We start from the raw sequence: 17,478 nt of genomic DNA, 5'->3' as shown, positions 1-17,478 counted from the left end.
AACAAGAAAAATAAGTTACTTGTCTTTGGTAATGCTCTTTCTGGTGAAACTTTCAATGCAGATTATCACCTCTCAAATTACTCTTCCTGGGGCAGACTTGATCAGGAGATTATTTTTTCCCCCCAAAATAAGTGCTCCCATACAACACACAAGGTGTCATGCAGCTGGCAAAACCCACCTAAGAAGAGATAGAGCGGAGCCACATTTAAGCACCACTCTGTGCACTGATGTCAGTTTCATACCTTACCCTTCTGAGTCCTCAGACATTGAGCATTATAAATTGTTGGCAACAGGGTACTGAATACTAACTTGGGATTTTTTTAAATGTCATAAATGTAATTGCAGTTAGATGCATTATCCAGAAGAAAGATGGGACAATACTTGTTGTGCCCGGGGTTCACTTATGCAACAAGCTGAGGAAGATGGTCTTCAAGGACGGGAGAGGCAGCAAACAGCTATGCATCAACTCAAAGGGTGGACACATGAGAAGTGTCAAGACCAAGTTAAGGTCCCACTATGGCATTACAAAGGGATTGGTTGGAAACAAGTGTTGAGCGTTTAGTAAACTTCATCACAACAGATGATTTGAACAAGGACGGATGGTCTGGATAAAGAAGAAAGGCCAGATAAATAATCTTTGTTAGTGCTCACTGCAAGATCTTGCTGGGCGAAAGACAAAACAATCAAAAGTACATCTGGCAGCTTGGGCTTAGTGTTGCAAACACCACACCAATACACAGATTTGTCCCAGTGCAAGGCATAAATGTATTTTGGTGGAAGGAAGCCTGGCAGTAAGAATGACAGCCACCACTTCAGGTAGCAAACCAAATGCGGTCAACTAGCCGCTGTTCAATCTCCATGCATGTAGCATAGATTCACTTGGAGGACCATGCCTAAATTATTGTGGAGACAGGAGGTCCTAACTAAATGGCAGCCTGATTGGAGGACAGATACACATGTCCAGAAGGTACGGGCACCACACTCTGCTGGCCCAATCTTGAACCACCAGGGTGACTTTGGCTCGGTCATTCTTGATCTTCAGAACTTGGGAGGAATGTGAGAGGCTGGAAGGCTTATGGGAGTCCTGTGTTTCATTCTAGCCAGAATGCATTCTGTTCTTAGAGAAACTACTGTGCTCAATTTTCAACACTGCGAGTTCTCGGCTGAGGTGAAAAAAAAAAAAATCAGACCGGGTTCTCCCCACTGTTGGGAGATGCCCTATGCAACCTTGCAATGTAGACACCACTTGTGACCTGCCAAGCGCCATCTGGCCAGCTTAGTTCAACCATTTCGAGAGATGCAATACCTCATAGCACAGGATCGAGAAACCCACTCCCCCTACCTGTTTCAGTGCCACATGGCGGTGGTATTGTCCATCAGAACCTGCACCAGCCTCCCCTTCATGGACAGTAAGAAGGCCTTTAGAGGTAGATGAACAACTTGGAGATCGGAAACACTGAGGTGTAGCTGACCCTTTGCCAGAGACCAGAGTTCTCTAATCTCCACCTTCCCCCAGATGACCTCCTCAGCCCTGCATTAACTATTATGTCACCACTGTTGGCTCTAGGTGAGGAAAGGAGAGGGACCTGCTGCTGGACCAATTGTGTTCCTCCATTGGAAACCTTGAACCTTCTCTTCTAAGACCTGGGTGATGTCAGTAATAATGCTGAACCTACTGAAACCTCAAGTGCCACTGCACAGCATGCACGTGCCACCTGGTTTAACTCACATGGAGGGTGCAGTACGCTGAGAGGTCAAGAAGCCTCAGAGCCACTCACTGTGCTCTTGGAACAAGCCTGAAACATCAGGATCATAGCCAATGTCCTAGACCTGTTGTGGCGGAGGACAAGCCCTAAACCCCACTCTAGCCAGCATCGCCTCAGTGAACGGAAGGCTCTGCAAATGAATCAGGCGGGGCTTTGACTCGTTTTTAGTGAACCTTAATGACATTACTAGGTCAGATGTCATCTGGAGGTGGTCCACACTAACTACACTGAGCCTGCCTGCATTGAGGTATGGGAATACAGGTGTCCCAGACCTCTGTAGATAGGCAGCGACCACTGTCATCACTTTTGTGAGCACCTCAGGGGTGAAGTTGAGTAAAAAGGGGAGAATAGCAAACTGAAAATGCTCCTGGCCTACTTTAAGCTGCAGATTACATCTGTGTGACTACAGGTCGGGAATATGAAAATACAAGTCCTTGAATCCCAACACCACCCAGTTGTCTGGGTCCAGGACTGATCGGACTTGGGCCAACGGGAGTATTTTGAATTTGTCCTTCTAAAGGATAGCATTCAAAGGCCAAATATCTAGTAAAAGTCTGAAACCCCTGTTCTGGGACAAGGAAATAGTTTAGGGCTGGTTCCCTCCCTTGGACAGCAACATAAACAACTCCGTTAACAGGATAGACAGGTGCTTGTTTCAAATGTATTATGGCATGGGAGGAATAGTGGGCAGAGACATAAGAAAAGCCACAACACAGGCATTTTAAACAAGGTACGGCGTAGCCATTTTTAACAAATCGGTAATGCCCATCTGTTGTACCTATTGAATCAGCAACCTAGGGTGAAATGTTAACTCCTGCCCTACTGATTGGACACACATCACTAAAAGCAAACTAAAGTGGTTTGTTGGCCATTGTAGCAGGGGACAAGGAACTGGAAGACTGCTGCCCATGCTAGCAGGGTATGCTGCTTAACAGACCCGCATCCATGGCCTTTAAAGGACTTGGTTGCCTGCTGCATCACTTGCTGGGAAGGAAGTCCCTATTTATATGTCAGAACTTTAAATTAGCCTCTAATCTTTTAGAACTGACGCTGAAACTGGCAGGAGTCAACAATCCCAAGGAGCACGCTGGAGCTCTGCTGTCTTAAGCATTCCAATGTGGAGTCTGCCGTCAGTCTGAAGAGGCAGGATCCACCAAATGGCACTTCCAGTAGGGAGGCCTGTACATCATCAGCAAATCATCTGGATTGTATCCACACATGTCTACATAAGACAACACTTGTACTGACCATACTATCAGGAAATCCATAGTATTAAGGCTTGTGCGGATAACATGTGAAAGCATCATGTGCATCGTGTATCATCTAGGCCAAAGGTGCCTTCAGATCCTCCAGGACAGATGGCAAGATATCGCTGGCCATTTCTCATAGAGCATATGCATAGCAGCCCAGAAGACAAACTACATTTACAGACCATAATGCTAGACTGGTGAAAGAAAACATGTGCGTGCCAAAATTATGAATCCTTTTGGATTCCCTATCCGGATTAGTAGTTAGAAATGAGTTTGGAATACCTTGAGACCTGAACAATAAGACTGTTTACAGTAGGGTGCGTGGTGAGTAAATCTGAGTCAACTGGCGCTGGCCTTGACATCTGTCCACCTGTTTATTCACAGGCAATAACACAGCTTTGACCAGGTAGCCATTTAAATATCTGTGAGGGAATAATTAAAAGGTACTAAGGACTCAGAGGGTGCTTGCCCAGACAACAGACTTTGTCAGAACATTTGTTTTTGTCTCAATGGAGGGTAGCTGTAATTCTAGTGACTCGTCACCTTCTTAATAAGCACTGCAAAGAGGCACTCTCTTCCTCTGGTGGTCCGAGTGTCAAGTTAAGCTCTTTCTTAGGAGAGGAATCAAGCTTAATGTGTTTATCTAAATCAATGTAAAAATCATTATCAGTATAATGAGGGGGAGCAAGCCATCTCCATAACCAGCACCTTCACCGATATCATGGGGTGCACCCTGAACTGGCACAGGATCAAAGGCAGAAAAAATAAATAAAGGAGTCTCTGCTGGTAGCCCCGACGTGGCAGTTAATGGGTTAGAGCCAGGCTGCATGATGAGCCCTTCTGTTTTTCTAATTTCCTATTGCAAAACTAGTCAGCCTTAAGCCAGTCTGTTTGGGGTCAGACATTGGCACTAATCCTCCAGTGCCAGGGTGGAATGAACTGGTGCGGACTGCAGCAGACGTCTGTACCAGGGTCAGTATGGGGGTTAATAACTAGTCCCAATGGGACAGATGGAGCTGGACCCATCAACAGTAAGCAGTCTGCCAGCCCCCGACTTCCATGGGGCCTGGAGGTGTACCAGAGGGAGCCGAGAACAATGAAAATTTGCACCATGACCTCTTTGAAGGTCTTGACCTGCTGTGGGGTCGATGACAGCGGAGGAAACTTGGACTGCATCAGGACAAACTGAGGGATTGTTTCTGTGGCTGAAGACCATGAAGGACTGACTGACTTAGTGACACACTTGCACCTACTCTTTGTAGTCAGGCTTGCAGGTCAAATCCTGGTTTACTTTTTTTTAGGTTTTCCTTTGGGCTTTGACTTGCTTGGCAAGCACAGAGATCACGTTTCAAAGTATGGAAACAGATACAGATCACTCATGAGGAGTACTGCAATACATTGATGGCCCCTTCCACCTCCTTTCATGGCTCCAGACATTCTCAGCTATACAAGGTAGGCTACAACCATTACAGGGGCCAAGGAGGGCAATTCTAGTGCCACCCCTCTCCCGACAAGCACGATAAGACCAAGTTTATTCCTCAAACAGAAGTCAAGGTAGGAACTTGACTTTTCAACGCAGTAACTCTCCTCACTCTGCGGACTCTAATACAACCAATACATTACAACCAGAAACAGGAATACAGGAGCAAAACAGGAATTACTTTCGTGTTTTGCTCCCTCTAGTCTAGGTTCTTCCGTGTCCTGACCCGCCTGGACCTCCAGGATGATTAACTCTATGGCACAATAAACCCCAACCCCAGGTAATAGCTCCAATTCTTTGTGGAAGGGCTACACAACCAATTCAAAGTATTTCCTTTCATATTAAAAACTGCTTCTTGGACATCCCTGAATTGCCATGCCCTTTTGGTGCCTTCATAGACTACAGGTCTACCCATGTTTGAATGACAAGCTCATCAAGACTTCATCGGAGAAAGAAGTCCGCACAACCACAGCTGTGTCAAAGCTTCAATTTCTAGGAGCTATCCTGGACACACAGTTTTGGACAGTATTTCCTCAACAGATTTACAAAGCTTCGAGCAATGGTGAAGACTTTGTTACTGAGAGGCAGTCCCTGCAAATCTTTGCTGGGTTTAATTCCATCTTGCATCAGTTTAATGTTCTTCCGCAGCATCTTTGAAGGATATTGTTCTGGCACCCAGGAGACCAAACAGGCTCTGCTGTAGTAGTAAATCCAAAGGAACCTTTTTTGTTTTTAAATACATTTTTTATTAAAAAAGTACATATGCAGTACACGGACAAAGGTGATATTTTGGCAATCAGGCATGCACCTTAATTAGAGTACACTTTCTCCCATGTTATAAGTGGGTGACCGGATTATACATAGCCATACACTGTTTGGGCACAATGATACAGATTATGATATTATGGTAGCTCAGAATGTATTTTCGGTTTTCAAGGGAATCTTTCGTCCCTGGGGTAGGTCAGTGTGCGTGACGGCGCTTACCACAGATCAAGGTCCTCTTGTATTTTGTCTTCAGTTGTGGTTAGACTTATTTTTATTTCAGGCAATCTTTGTTTGCTTATATTTAAAGTTAGTACAGATTCCTAACCGGATGATGGCGAATGCTTTATTACCCTTTAGTCCGTGTGACAGCTAATGGCTGTCACGTGCACACCCTCCCTGGTGCAGGTCACGACCACTGGCTTTCACCATGAACAGCTTTAGATTTTTTTTTCTTAAAGCCCTGGGGAAACTAGGAATAGCTTCCACATCTCCTCCCACCCCCACTACCACCCCATCTGTGACGCCAGTGCGCTGTGACGCACTAAATTACTATGACCTATCTGACCCGCTTGCCATGTTCATCCTCCATCAGAACTCAATACACATGCACTCAGTAATGTTCAGGAAGAAGGAGGCTTCTTGACAGGTGGTACAATGCAGTCAAACGTATTCCATCCCGTGGTGTATGAATGTAATGGGCCCTTGTCTGGCGGCAGAAAAGTTGATGCAAGTGCAATGATCGGTTGGATTGGGCCCATGGCCAGCGGTATGAAAGTGAGTTGTGCGTGTATTGACCATAAAGCAGTTGGTGCCCTGAAGAGCCTTTATGGCTCACCTTCAGAAGGCTTTGTTTTAATATTCATACACTCTGATAAGAATTGATGCTTTGAAACCAGAATTTCTGGAGGTGCTAAAGCGAACCAGTGCGAGTGGTAGTTTAACATTAACATTCTAGTACCAGGGGAGTCCAAGGATGCATGACTTCCGTGGCTCTCACCAGTTTGTTTTGTCACCCACAATCCCCTGCAAAGCACAAACTTTGCTTTGAAAAATAAATACATTTTCCTTGCAGTTCTGTGAGGAAAAGTCCTGGAATCCGCAGGCAGCCACAAAGATTCTACCATCCAGCGCTCCCCAAAGTCTCCATAGAAAAATGGTGCCTCACTTATGTGGCAAGTGGCCAGAACAAGGAAGGGCACAAAACATATTGTGAAGACATCAAATTTATCCATCAGCAACCTGGATTTGGTAAGGTGGGCACCCCCGCTTTTGGTCCAGGGCTCGACAACCATATAGTTAAACTGTTAGACTTGATAGCCTTAGGCTGGTCTGACCCCAACTTTTTGCCTGCCTTCTTCTGATCTAATGTTTGCTGGTTTTAGGACTCTACACACTTTACCACTGCTGGCCAGTGCTAAAGTGCTTGTTCTCTCTCCGCTAAACACATTGACTCATACCCAATTGGCATCCTTAATTTACCTATAAGTCCTTAGTAAAGTGCATCTAATGTGCTAAGGGCCTGTACATTAAATGCTACTTACTAGTGGATCTGCAGCATTGATAATGCCGCCCACATAAGTAGCCCCTTAACCATGTCTCCCATTGCAAGGCCTGTGTGTGCAGTTTCACTGTCACTTCAACTGGGCATTTAAAACTACTTGCCAAGTCTTAAATTCCCCTTGTCTTATATATAACTCACCTCCAAGGTAGGCCCTGGGTAACCCATAGGGCAGGGTGTAAGTAAAAGGCAGGACATGTACTTATAAGTTTTACATGTCCTGGTAGTGAAAAACTCTCAAAGTCGTTTTTCACTACGGTGAAGCCTGATACTCATACGCCGGCATTAGAAATTTTCTTATGCGCTTTTAAGTGGTAATTTATAATCTGACAGGAATAGCTGTCATGTTTGGTATGGTAGCGAGAAATCCTACTTACTGGTGAAGTTGGATTCTATATTACTATTTTAGAAATACTACTTTTAGAAAGTTGGCATCTCTGCACTTGCTCTCTGTGCCTTACAGCCTGTCTCCAATCAATGTCTGGTCTGTGCTGGTTGACAGCTCTCCTTGCACATTCGACCCAGACAGCCATAAACACAGGACACTTAGCTGAATCTGCATTCATCTGCATAATGATGGGTCTTCCTGGGCAGGAAGGGCTGAGGGGCTCTCACCTACACTTCAAAAGCCAGTGGCCTGCCCTCACACAAAGGACTGATAACTCCCTGCAGGGATCCTGGAAGACGGGGCTGAGTTGAAAGGGGAACCTATGCACTTAAAAACCGCTCTGTTTCTCCCACGTCAGAGGCACTTTCGGGTATACATACACTGGGTCTGTGACCCCACCAAATCAGACACTTTTGAACCTACAACTGGACTCGGTCAGAGGGCGTGCCAAAATGACTCATTTGGATTGCTTTGCTGAAAGGACTGCTGGCCAGATTGTTGCCCTGTTGCCTACTGGTCCCTGGCTCTGCTGTAAATACTCTGCCTTCCCCCACAAGTGCTCTCCAAGGGCTTGGATTGAGCTTGCCTCCTGTTCTGAAATCTCAGGGCCATCAAACACTTTACAAAAGAGAAGGAAACTAATTGCGCTGGAAAGCAGACGCAACGCCTGCAAAATTCGACACAGCTCCTGTTGCCTCTTCACAATGCGTTCTGAATTTTCCATGCATAGTCCCTAGTTGTCAAAATATCCCTGCATCAAAGTGAGGAACCAAGGCTGCACTTCTGGAAACCGAAGCATCGCGTTACTTTCCGACACATCTACTCTCTTGCGCCAATATTTTTGATGCAGCCTGGGTACTTCTGTTAGAAGGAAACAACCACTCATTCTTAAGTATTGAGACTCATCTAAATCTTTAAAAAGTGATATCTTGACATGTGCACATTGGATGTTTGTACTCTTGGTCTTATTTTATTCAGATAAATATTATCCATTTTCCTAAACTGGTGTGGAGTACTTTTAGTGTGTCTTCACTGTTAAAATATGAGTTATTGCACAAATACTTTACACATTGCCTTCTAAGTTAAGCCTACCTGGTCTGTGCCAAGCTTCTGGAGATTGAGCACAGGATAATTTAGGTTGTGCTGTGATTGACCCTGACTAGGACTGTGGTCCCTACTTGTGCAGGGTGCATACCTCTGCCAACTAGAGACCCAATTTCTAGCCTATCAAACCCAGACACTTCTGAAAACTAGATACCCGTGGGGAGTCCACAAAGGTGTGGCTTGTGTGGATTCCCCAAAGTTTTTACCCAGAATACCCCACAAAGCTGAAACTTTGAATAAACACACTAATTTTCCATGCATTTCTGTCAAACTGTAGTAATGTGCAGTGATCCACAAAATTCCTACTGCCCAGTGTTTCCCCACTTGTCCTGATAAAAACACTTCCCCCACTTTTGTGCCTGTGCCTGGTGCCCGCACCAGGAACAAATCACCCCAGGGACAACAGTAGACCTCATGCAAGGACTATCATTGACACTTGTGTGATCCATTTCTTTATAGGACAGTAGGGCCACGCACACCATTGGGGTAGAGTTTTTATCAGGACAAATTAGGGAGCACTAGGTGGTAGGATATTTGCGGATCTCTGCATATTCCGGACATTTACATCACAGAAATGCTGTTATTATTCAATGTTTCACCTTTGCAAGGTATTCTGGGCAAAAAAAGTTGGTCAATCCAAACAAGGGATACCTCCCTGGACTCCCCTTAATGTCTACTTTTCAGAAATGTCTGGGTTTGATAGGTTTCACTAAATGGTTCCAGATACCAGGACTAATTAGTACACCTACCTCAGTTATTATTGCTACAATTGGTTTTGGGCCCTTCCCGGTCACAGGCACTTGGCCCACCCACACAAGTGAGGTACCATTTTTAATTTGGAGACTTCCGGGTGGAAGTAAGTTTGGGGCTCCTTGCAGATTCCTACACTTTCCATCACAGAAATGGGTGGAACTTGAGATTTTTAGTCTCAGTCTGAGGTTTGCAAGGGATTTTGAGTAAATAAAATGTGGTGAAATCCGTGCAAGTCAACCCACCCTGCATAACCCTAGGTGTCTAGTTTAAAAAAATGTACAGGTTGGCTAGGTTTCCCTAAATGCTGACAGTTAGGGTCCAAAATCTGAAGCTATCCACTTTGGAAAAGGGTTCAGTTTCCTGTGGAAAAATGTGCTGTGTCCATGTTGTGTTTTGGGCTGCTTCCTGTCGCCTACCCACACAACGGAGGTACCCGTTTTATCAGGAGACCTGGGGGAATGAAGTTTGTGGCTCTCAGCAGATTCTAGAACTTTCCATCACAGAAATGTGAGGAAGATGTGTTTTTTAGTCAAAATGTGAAGTATGCAGGGGATTCTGGGTATACAAAAAAACGTGGTGAAAGCCATGGAAGTCAGTTCACCAGGCATACCCCTTGGTGTCTAGTTTTCAAAAGTGTACAGCCTGGCTAGGTTTCCCTAGGTACCAGCTGAACTAGGGTCCAAAATCTCAAGCTGTGCACATTGGAAAAAAAGGGCAGTTTTTGGTGGAACAATGTTCTGCGTCCATGTTGTGTTTTGGATATTGTGGCATGGATTAGCAAATATTGAGGCACAAATATGAACATTTTGTGGCATGAATTTGGGAATGTTGCTTTATTTTGATATTCTGCATAAAATTATGCCCCCCTGGGCCGCGCTGTGTGCCCCATGGGTGGCAGGCCCTGGATTTTAAGTAAAAAATATTGTGCTCTGGGCCTGCCACATGGTCCTCATTTTTAGGGACCAGCTCTTATTTGTCATGATTCCTAGAGGATCTGTACGCACCAGATTAAGGTAAATGGTCGAGGTATCCACTTTAATTTCCAGGGAGGTTCTCGCGTGAAGTAAGCCTTGATTACATCTGACAGTGTGAGTTCTGATGGCTCTTGTGGCACTGATCCCACAAAATTTCTCTTGGTGGCAGCAACTTAGCATACTTGTTAACACTGGACTGATTGGCACCTGTGCCACTATCTTTCACCATCGTGGGTCTTCTCCGTGCTGTCCGCACTACTAATGTCAGATGTGGGGACTTGTATTACCTCGTAGCAGTCAATATGCAGGCTCAGACTCCTTCAGCACTAGTTGTGTCTGGTGTTACTGATTGCTATATATTGTGGCATGTACTTTCTGTGCACGTTATTTCCCCCTCGTACCTCACCTAGGACACAATAGCGTCCAGAGGGGATTGAAGAAAAAATGGTCATGCTGAGTGTTATGGCACAGCCTCATGCTCATGTGTAACCCATAAATAGTCTACCTCCTCCCTGGTGCCTGGTCCATGTTGAAATGTGCCCAGTGTTTCAGTTGGGTATTGCAGGGTCTCGGCCCTGCTCATGTGGGTTACACCCGATGTGTCTCAGGGCACAAGAACCTCATTGTCTCTTCTCAGACCTTTTGACCTTTCAAAGGCACCCTGTTATTTGAACATTTACCAGTTTTCTAACAGGAGTGTCTGAATTTCTTTGAGCCCCGGGACCAGAGTGCTTTTAAGCAGAAAGAACTGTGACTGGGAAAAATACACAGAGATGCTGCCCAGTAATAAATGGGACATTGGGACTTACTAGGCGTGAGACTGTGCTCTAAGATTTGAAACTCACAGCTAGGAAATGAAACTATGCCCCACGATGTCAAACTCCTAGCCACTGAGTGAGACTGCACAATGACATGAAATGTGCAAGGGTATGAGACTCAACCTATTCTCTACTGGACAGGGTAAAAACTAACATGGCAGCTAAAACCTGCCTAAATGCTCTCACTGAACCTTTAAACTGCACTTGAAGCAATCAGCCTTCAAAGCATTTGGATGAATCCTGGAACAATGACAATATCTAGTATCACATCAATTAAAAAAAAACTATCAGGCTATCACTTGTAAGAAACCGCTCGCCTTAATCTCCAAAGGGAAGCGGTCTTAGAAATGTTGGTATGTAAAAAAAAAAAAAAAAAGTAAATTTGAAATTCGTCAAGAGCACTTGACTCCCACGTTGAACAGAAGGCTTTACTTTAAATCAAGATTAGGAATTATTCCGGTTTTTACCTTAGCTAAGAAATGGTCCCTCTTCAAGACTAGTTCAGACCTGTGTAAATATACGTTCAAGGGCAAGAATCAATAACACCCTTCATGTTGCTGTGCTCGATTAAACCGGTGCTCCAGAAACAATCCCTGCAAACCATATTTCAGGTACATAATGTAAGAACTTGTAAAGGGGTGATGGGGCAATGCCGGAGGAGTGGCTCACAGGAAATTTGTTTCCCTGTTGCTTCGTACATCTTATATGCATGGAAGCTAACAATATGAACTGCAGTGATCCCACAGATTAACAGCAAAGATCCTTGTGTTGAACTTGCTTCAACTTACATTAATATATATGCATATTTTATTTTTATTTTTTAAATTGTGCTATTAGCTGAAACAATCAAAGGAATGAAACATTACAGACCAGACTTGATATATTCAGACCTGCAGGGGCCTCACCTTACGTTTTTTTAACCAGAGGCTAGACTTATGCCATTTGAACCAGATTACTGAGCACATAGATGATGTTCATGCTTTGCTATGCATAACAAGTCTTCTCTGCGATGCATGTGTAATAAAGAGGCATACATCTACTGATATTAGTGCATCGCAATGTTACAACTCATTATGACAAACTTAAAACACTAATCTCCATTCTATTATTCAGAAAAATGCAAACATGTGGAAGTCTATATTTAACCTAGGACTATAAAATCTCTGATAAACACCTTGGTAACATTTATAATGCGAAATATCTTTTACTCATTGTTAATACTTGCCAATTCTCATATTTATAATAAATACTGTGGTGCTCTTCCCATTCCTGGCCACAAGATACCCTCGTTCTCCAGATTTCGTGGGCGGTTTTGTATAAAGGGCGGCCTTTACACAAAACTACCTTTTTTGTGATTTGTTTGCAAATCACGAAATCCTGGAGGGTCTGACTAGGCCTATCCACACATGTGAGGTACCATTTGTTTCGTGAGATTTGTGGGAGAATAAATTAGTACAACATAGGTTATTACCTATTGGTTTTCACTGCATTTGTGCCTTTTAAATGTAAACCAGTGTACAAGAAAGGTGACATTTCAAAAAATATCCCCCAAATCATATGCTAGTACGGGTACCCACAAATTCAGAGGGTACTTTGTGACAAAGTTACAGATGAAAATGTCACAAATGCCTGCTTTTTTCAACTCATTTTCAATATTTATTACAACAGTTCTTTTCCTTGGCAAAACCTTGTTGGATCTGCACATATGGCCCCTTGCTGACTTCATAATTTTGTCTGATTCTTCGAAATGTATAGCTTTTCTGGATCACCCATGGGTTTCACAGTGGTTTCCACCACAAACTTAGTAGGTTGAGAGCACAAAAAATAGGGAAACTAGGCTACCTCTTGAAAAAAAAGTCACAACTATGGCCCAAAATTAGGTTTTTGGATTCAGCTCTGCACGTTTCTGAAAGCTGAGAAGATGGTGACTTTAGTACAGCACACGTTTTGCGCAAGCCATTCTTAGGGGAAAAAACAGACACCTATCTGGAGCATTTTACCCCCCCATATTCCTCCCAAAAAACTCAAAACGTTTTCCTATTTTCTCAATCCCCTCCAAGGGAATCGACAAACCCTTGGTACGTTTACAATCCCCAGGATGTTGGGAAAACGAGACACAAATCTGGGTTGGATACCTTATCTCGGGGGAAAAAAAAAAGAATTATGGCGCCCTAATGGTGAACTACACAAACAGCCAAAAAGGGGCTCAGCAATGGGGGGAAAGGCCCAGCAGCTAAGTGGTTGAGCATGTAAATTTATGAACTATCTAATGCTGAATGACAACTAATGTCACCAATTCACCGAAGAATTCGATTTGTTACTGTCCAACTATGTGCTGATCCCCTTCGTATACCAACCATCAAACAGAAATGGTCTTCAACATCCACAAAGAAACAGACATCAGAAATGCTCAACAATACTCTGAAGATCTACATACCATCACATTAGATTCAGACATGTACATTCTTCAAAAGGATTGATCAAGACACTTCTCTACAGTATAGCCTTGATCATGTCATTATGATGTCACTTTTTCACCTGACTTAAAAGAAGGATGACAGACTCAGTATATCATGACACACTGCTCTCTTACTTGCAGAGGAATTGGTGGGCTGCAATGAACTGATTGTCTGGTTTGCACTGGTTCGTTCCCAAAGATCAAATATTTTTCCATAGACTTAGACTTCCTCAGAGCTCAACATCACTCACTATTTCTAACCTCCAATTATAGCTACCAAGGGCTAAGTTCTCAGAAGGCACTGGAATAAGAATTTATCAGTATCTGGGGAATACCAGTGGAATTTACAAGTGTCCATTCTGGACAATGTGAGCAGTGTGAAAAGCTTCCTTTCCAGCATTGAAAACCAGATGGCAACATTTGTCCTAAGATTAAAAAAGTATATGATGCAAGGTCTGTCCCTGCCGGTAAAATATATCCAGAAATCATTCTTTTGATAAAGCATTTGTTTTGAATACCCTTGAATTATGTCAATCCTTGCTGCAAGGGCAAATTCCTAGGCTTCACCATTGAGCACTTTAGATTCGTAATCCTACAACACTACAACAAAAAGTGGAGAATAATGGCATCCATTGTACCTGAAGACTGCACACATGTTGCTCAAGCCCTGGTCCAACCAGCAGCCTCATATGCTTGACCAAAGCCAAAATCCCCTCACACTGCCCTTTTTATTTACAAGAACATTTAGTGAGAACACTGGAAAAACATGAAACAAGTCATTCTCCCCTCCTCTTCCAGGTCAGGGATCTATACTGTCTCACTCTGAAAGTAAGCTTATCATTCAAAGTTCTTTAAATCAAATGCAAAGCCTTGTTTCTCCACCAGAAGACCTCCCTATACAAAAAAACAGTGCATGATGCTTGTGGGCAACAAGGAGTAAAACCTCTCCTTCTGGAAGTTTTATGACTAGCTAAGTTCAAAAAGTCTGAACAAGCTTCCAAATCTTTCTCTGAAACTTTGGAATGATCTGTCGGAAGACCTACATCCAATATCACTGCCCACCTTTTTCAGGTACTAGCTCATTTATTTATATAATCCTACTAACTCAATTTATGTTCCCATCTGTTTATGCATTATTACATGTACAGATACACAAAACCAGATGGTTTTGGCTGTGCTATAAAAATACCTCCAATATATACCCATACTATCTGGTGAAATATATACATAGAGAAAGAGGTCTGCAATTCTGATCTAACCTGCCCAAATTAGCATTGTACCTATACTGTTGAATGTGGGGTTTGAGAGGGAGCTCTTTATTTGTGATGTCTGTCTGCATAGTGCCAGCATGTGTGATATCACAGATTGCAGTGGGAACCATATACACATTGGCTCTTTGTCTACTTTGTTGCCTCCAGTGTGAGTCAGAAAGAGATTGGGGGTGGGGATATACACCCTATACAAAAGCCAGACTTTAACTGGTTAAATGTTGTTAGGAAGTGGGTGAGGTACAGGTTGTGCATTCCGTAACTTGGGGTGCACATGGGAGAGGGCTAACAACTACTGAACTCAAACTGGAAACAGTACATGAGGATAGTGCAGCACATGTGAAAACTGGAGAAAACAGAGAAAAAAAGAAGGAAGAATAAATGTAAAAACTACCTATGTGAAACTGAAAAAATAACGTAACTAGAATTTATGTGAAAAGGTTACCATATTACATAGACTAAACAGTAATAAGGAATATGAGAATCAAAACTGAATGCAAGAAGCTGAAAACATAGGCATCCTAACTTTAGAGGAGCACACATTAAAGTGGGGGAGAACAAAGGCCCAGAGAAACAAATAGAGAAGGAAGAAACATCAAGAATTAGTTATGGGGAAGGAAAGGACAGATCAAGTTTTACAACTAAGCATTTATAACCGGATTACCCATTGTCTTTACTGGTCACAAACACCCTGCGTATCATGGTACAAATAAAAGGATGAACCAATTATAACACAAGACAATTGGAATAAAATGGATTAAAATAAAAAGATGGAGAATGCCTGCCTTTTTTTAACAGTGGCTGATTTGGAGTCTTTCCATCGTCTTCCTCATCTGGATTAGGTTCAGAAAACAAAATAATGGTTAGTTTGTTGGCTGATAAAAATTAGTATTAAATAATAAATAATGTACATGTTGAAACAAGGTGTTATATGGAAGAGGCACTACCCTAAATATGCACAGTGTACAGTGAAATTAAATAGGTATTAGTGGATTGTGCTATGCTCTTCAGGAATTGCAAAAACATACTACATTTCACAGAAAAATGTCAGAGGAATGGACAAATGCTTAGATCTTTCTTTGCCAATGTATTGTCAATTTATGATCCGTAATATGGCTTTAAGTAACTCTGTGGTCAAGTACTCAAAACTACACGTGGCCTGGGGACACAGGAAAACACTTTAAAAACATCAAATTATGGCTTTTGGGATAGGAAGCAAAAAGTAAAGATTATGTGTGTCACTAAGGTCAACACTTCCCATAGAAGAGCATTTTACAAATCACATTTCCATAAAAAGGAACTGTCCTTGCTAAAAGGTCTATAAAATAGAGTTGGTTCAAGAGCGTTTTTTGGTCAAGTTAAACCGTAGAAAAATATAGCCTTTGGAGCATATCAGCCAACAGAGTAAACTCCAAAAAACTAACTTCAATACAAACTAAGCCCCTGTTCATGCTCCAAATCAAACGCTAATAACCTGCCAGATATTGCCTCACTACTCAGCCCATGAGAACTTTATCAGAACACAGATCACATCTCTAATGGCCAAAGAACATTAAAGGTTTCTTCCAAATAAATAAGCATTAACAATTTTTCAGGAACAACATTAAAAATTTTCCATGACTGAAAAACCCTCCTAAAAGAGAAAGTCAAAGTTTTTGAAATCTGTATTTATGAAACCCACATTTGCTATTTAGGAATTTTATTTTTTCAGATGTAAAACGGACAGGTAATAGAGCTGTACAGTAACCTTTCATATACTGCTTTGCAAGCAGCACTACATCGGCAAATCGTATTGAAATACGTTTATTTGCTTCAATATCCAAGTTGGCTGGGGGAAACACCCGGAAGAAGAGTCAGGAACCACGAAGTTGTGAAAAACGAAAGTTCCTGGTTTTGGTACCTTAACCACATGTCTGAACAACGTACATGCGTGGTTAAGGTACAGAAGGGAGTCTGAGTGGACGCGGTGAAGGAGGAAGTAAGTTGGGCTGGGACTGGGGCTGTTTTGGGGGGTGATTAGGGTTTGGGGGGCAGGGTTTAGGGGTGGGGTGGGGACTCAGGGTATTTTTAATTTTTGGAGTGGGTCTGGGGGTGATTAGGGTTTGGGGGGGTCAGAGTTTAGGTTTAAGGGGTGGGGTGGGGGGCTGGGGTGGAAGTATGCTGGGTCGTGCATGTTGCTTGCTAATGCCTTTACCAGGAATCCGTTTACAACAGTAAAATAGTTGTAAACGTATTCGTGGTAAAGTCGTTAGTGGTTAGAACGAGGTCGTTGTTCCGGCCTCATTGCGCCACGGGTGGTTTAGGCACCCGTGGTTCCGAGATACAAACAATGGCTAGTTGTTTAACAACTAATTTTTGATTGAGTAGGACTATCTGGAAATTTACTCTGGGGTACTTCACCCCCACGGACCTCATGAGCACTAGGGTACTCAATCCAGGAGGCATACTTGCAGCTTGTGGCCATCAGGGGACAGAGCCTCCACCCTCACGCTCAAAAGTGCTTGTGCAATTCTGTAGTGTGGGATGCACATGGGCTGGGCACAGGCAAAGCTGGGGCCAAGGGCAGGCCTGTCCATGCCAGTCAGACTGTAGGAGGCTGGGCTGGGCCTGCCCCCTTAATGCCTGCTTCATGAACGCCTGTGAAAGAGTGGCTCATGTAATAAGCCTAGTCGGCACCCAGGAGTGTTTGAGTAACTTATCTTTTTGACTACTAGTCCTCCCTAATACTTAGCTTGTTTGCCTTCTATTGCTGGTCAGTTTTTGGACTTCCTGGGAGTCGCAATATTGTGGACTGTGATGCAAGTGGGAATTATCCTGTTAATTTTGCTTGTGAACTGTGGTGCTTGTCAAATTCTTCTTGATCTCTCTGATATGAACATGTAGAATGCACATGTAA

General features: G+C 43.2%; 1 protein-coding gene across 1 annotated transcript in view; it reads right to left on the bottom strand.

Annotated features, from left to right (window-relative positions):
* SLC12A2 (solute carrier family 12 member 2) overlaps positions 1 to 17,478 on the bottom strand; it is a 409,553-nt gene that overhangs the window by 69,619 nt on the left and 322,456 nt on the right. The window contains exon 21 of the mRNA XM_069227287.1: positions 15,368 to 15,415. Within this exon, the coding sequence (XP_069083388.1) occupies positions 15,368 to 15,415 (48 nt within the window). The remainder of the gene's footprint in view (positions 1 to 15,367; positions 15,416 to 17,478) is intronic.

This window comes from Pleurodeles waltl, chromosome 1_1 (assembly GCF_031143425.1).
Source record: "Pleurodeles waltl isolate 20211129_DDA chromosome 1_1, aPleWal1.hap1.20221129, whole genome shotgun sequence".
NCBI lineage: Eukaryota > Metazoa > Chordata > Amphibia > Caudata > Salamandridae > Pleurodeles > Pleurodeles waltl.
This window is presented reverse-complemented; position numbering and strand designations above follow the sequence as displayed.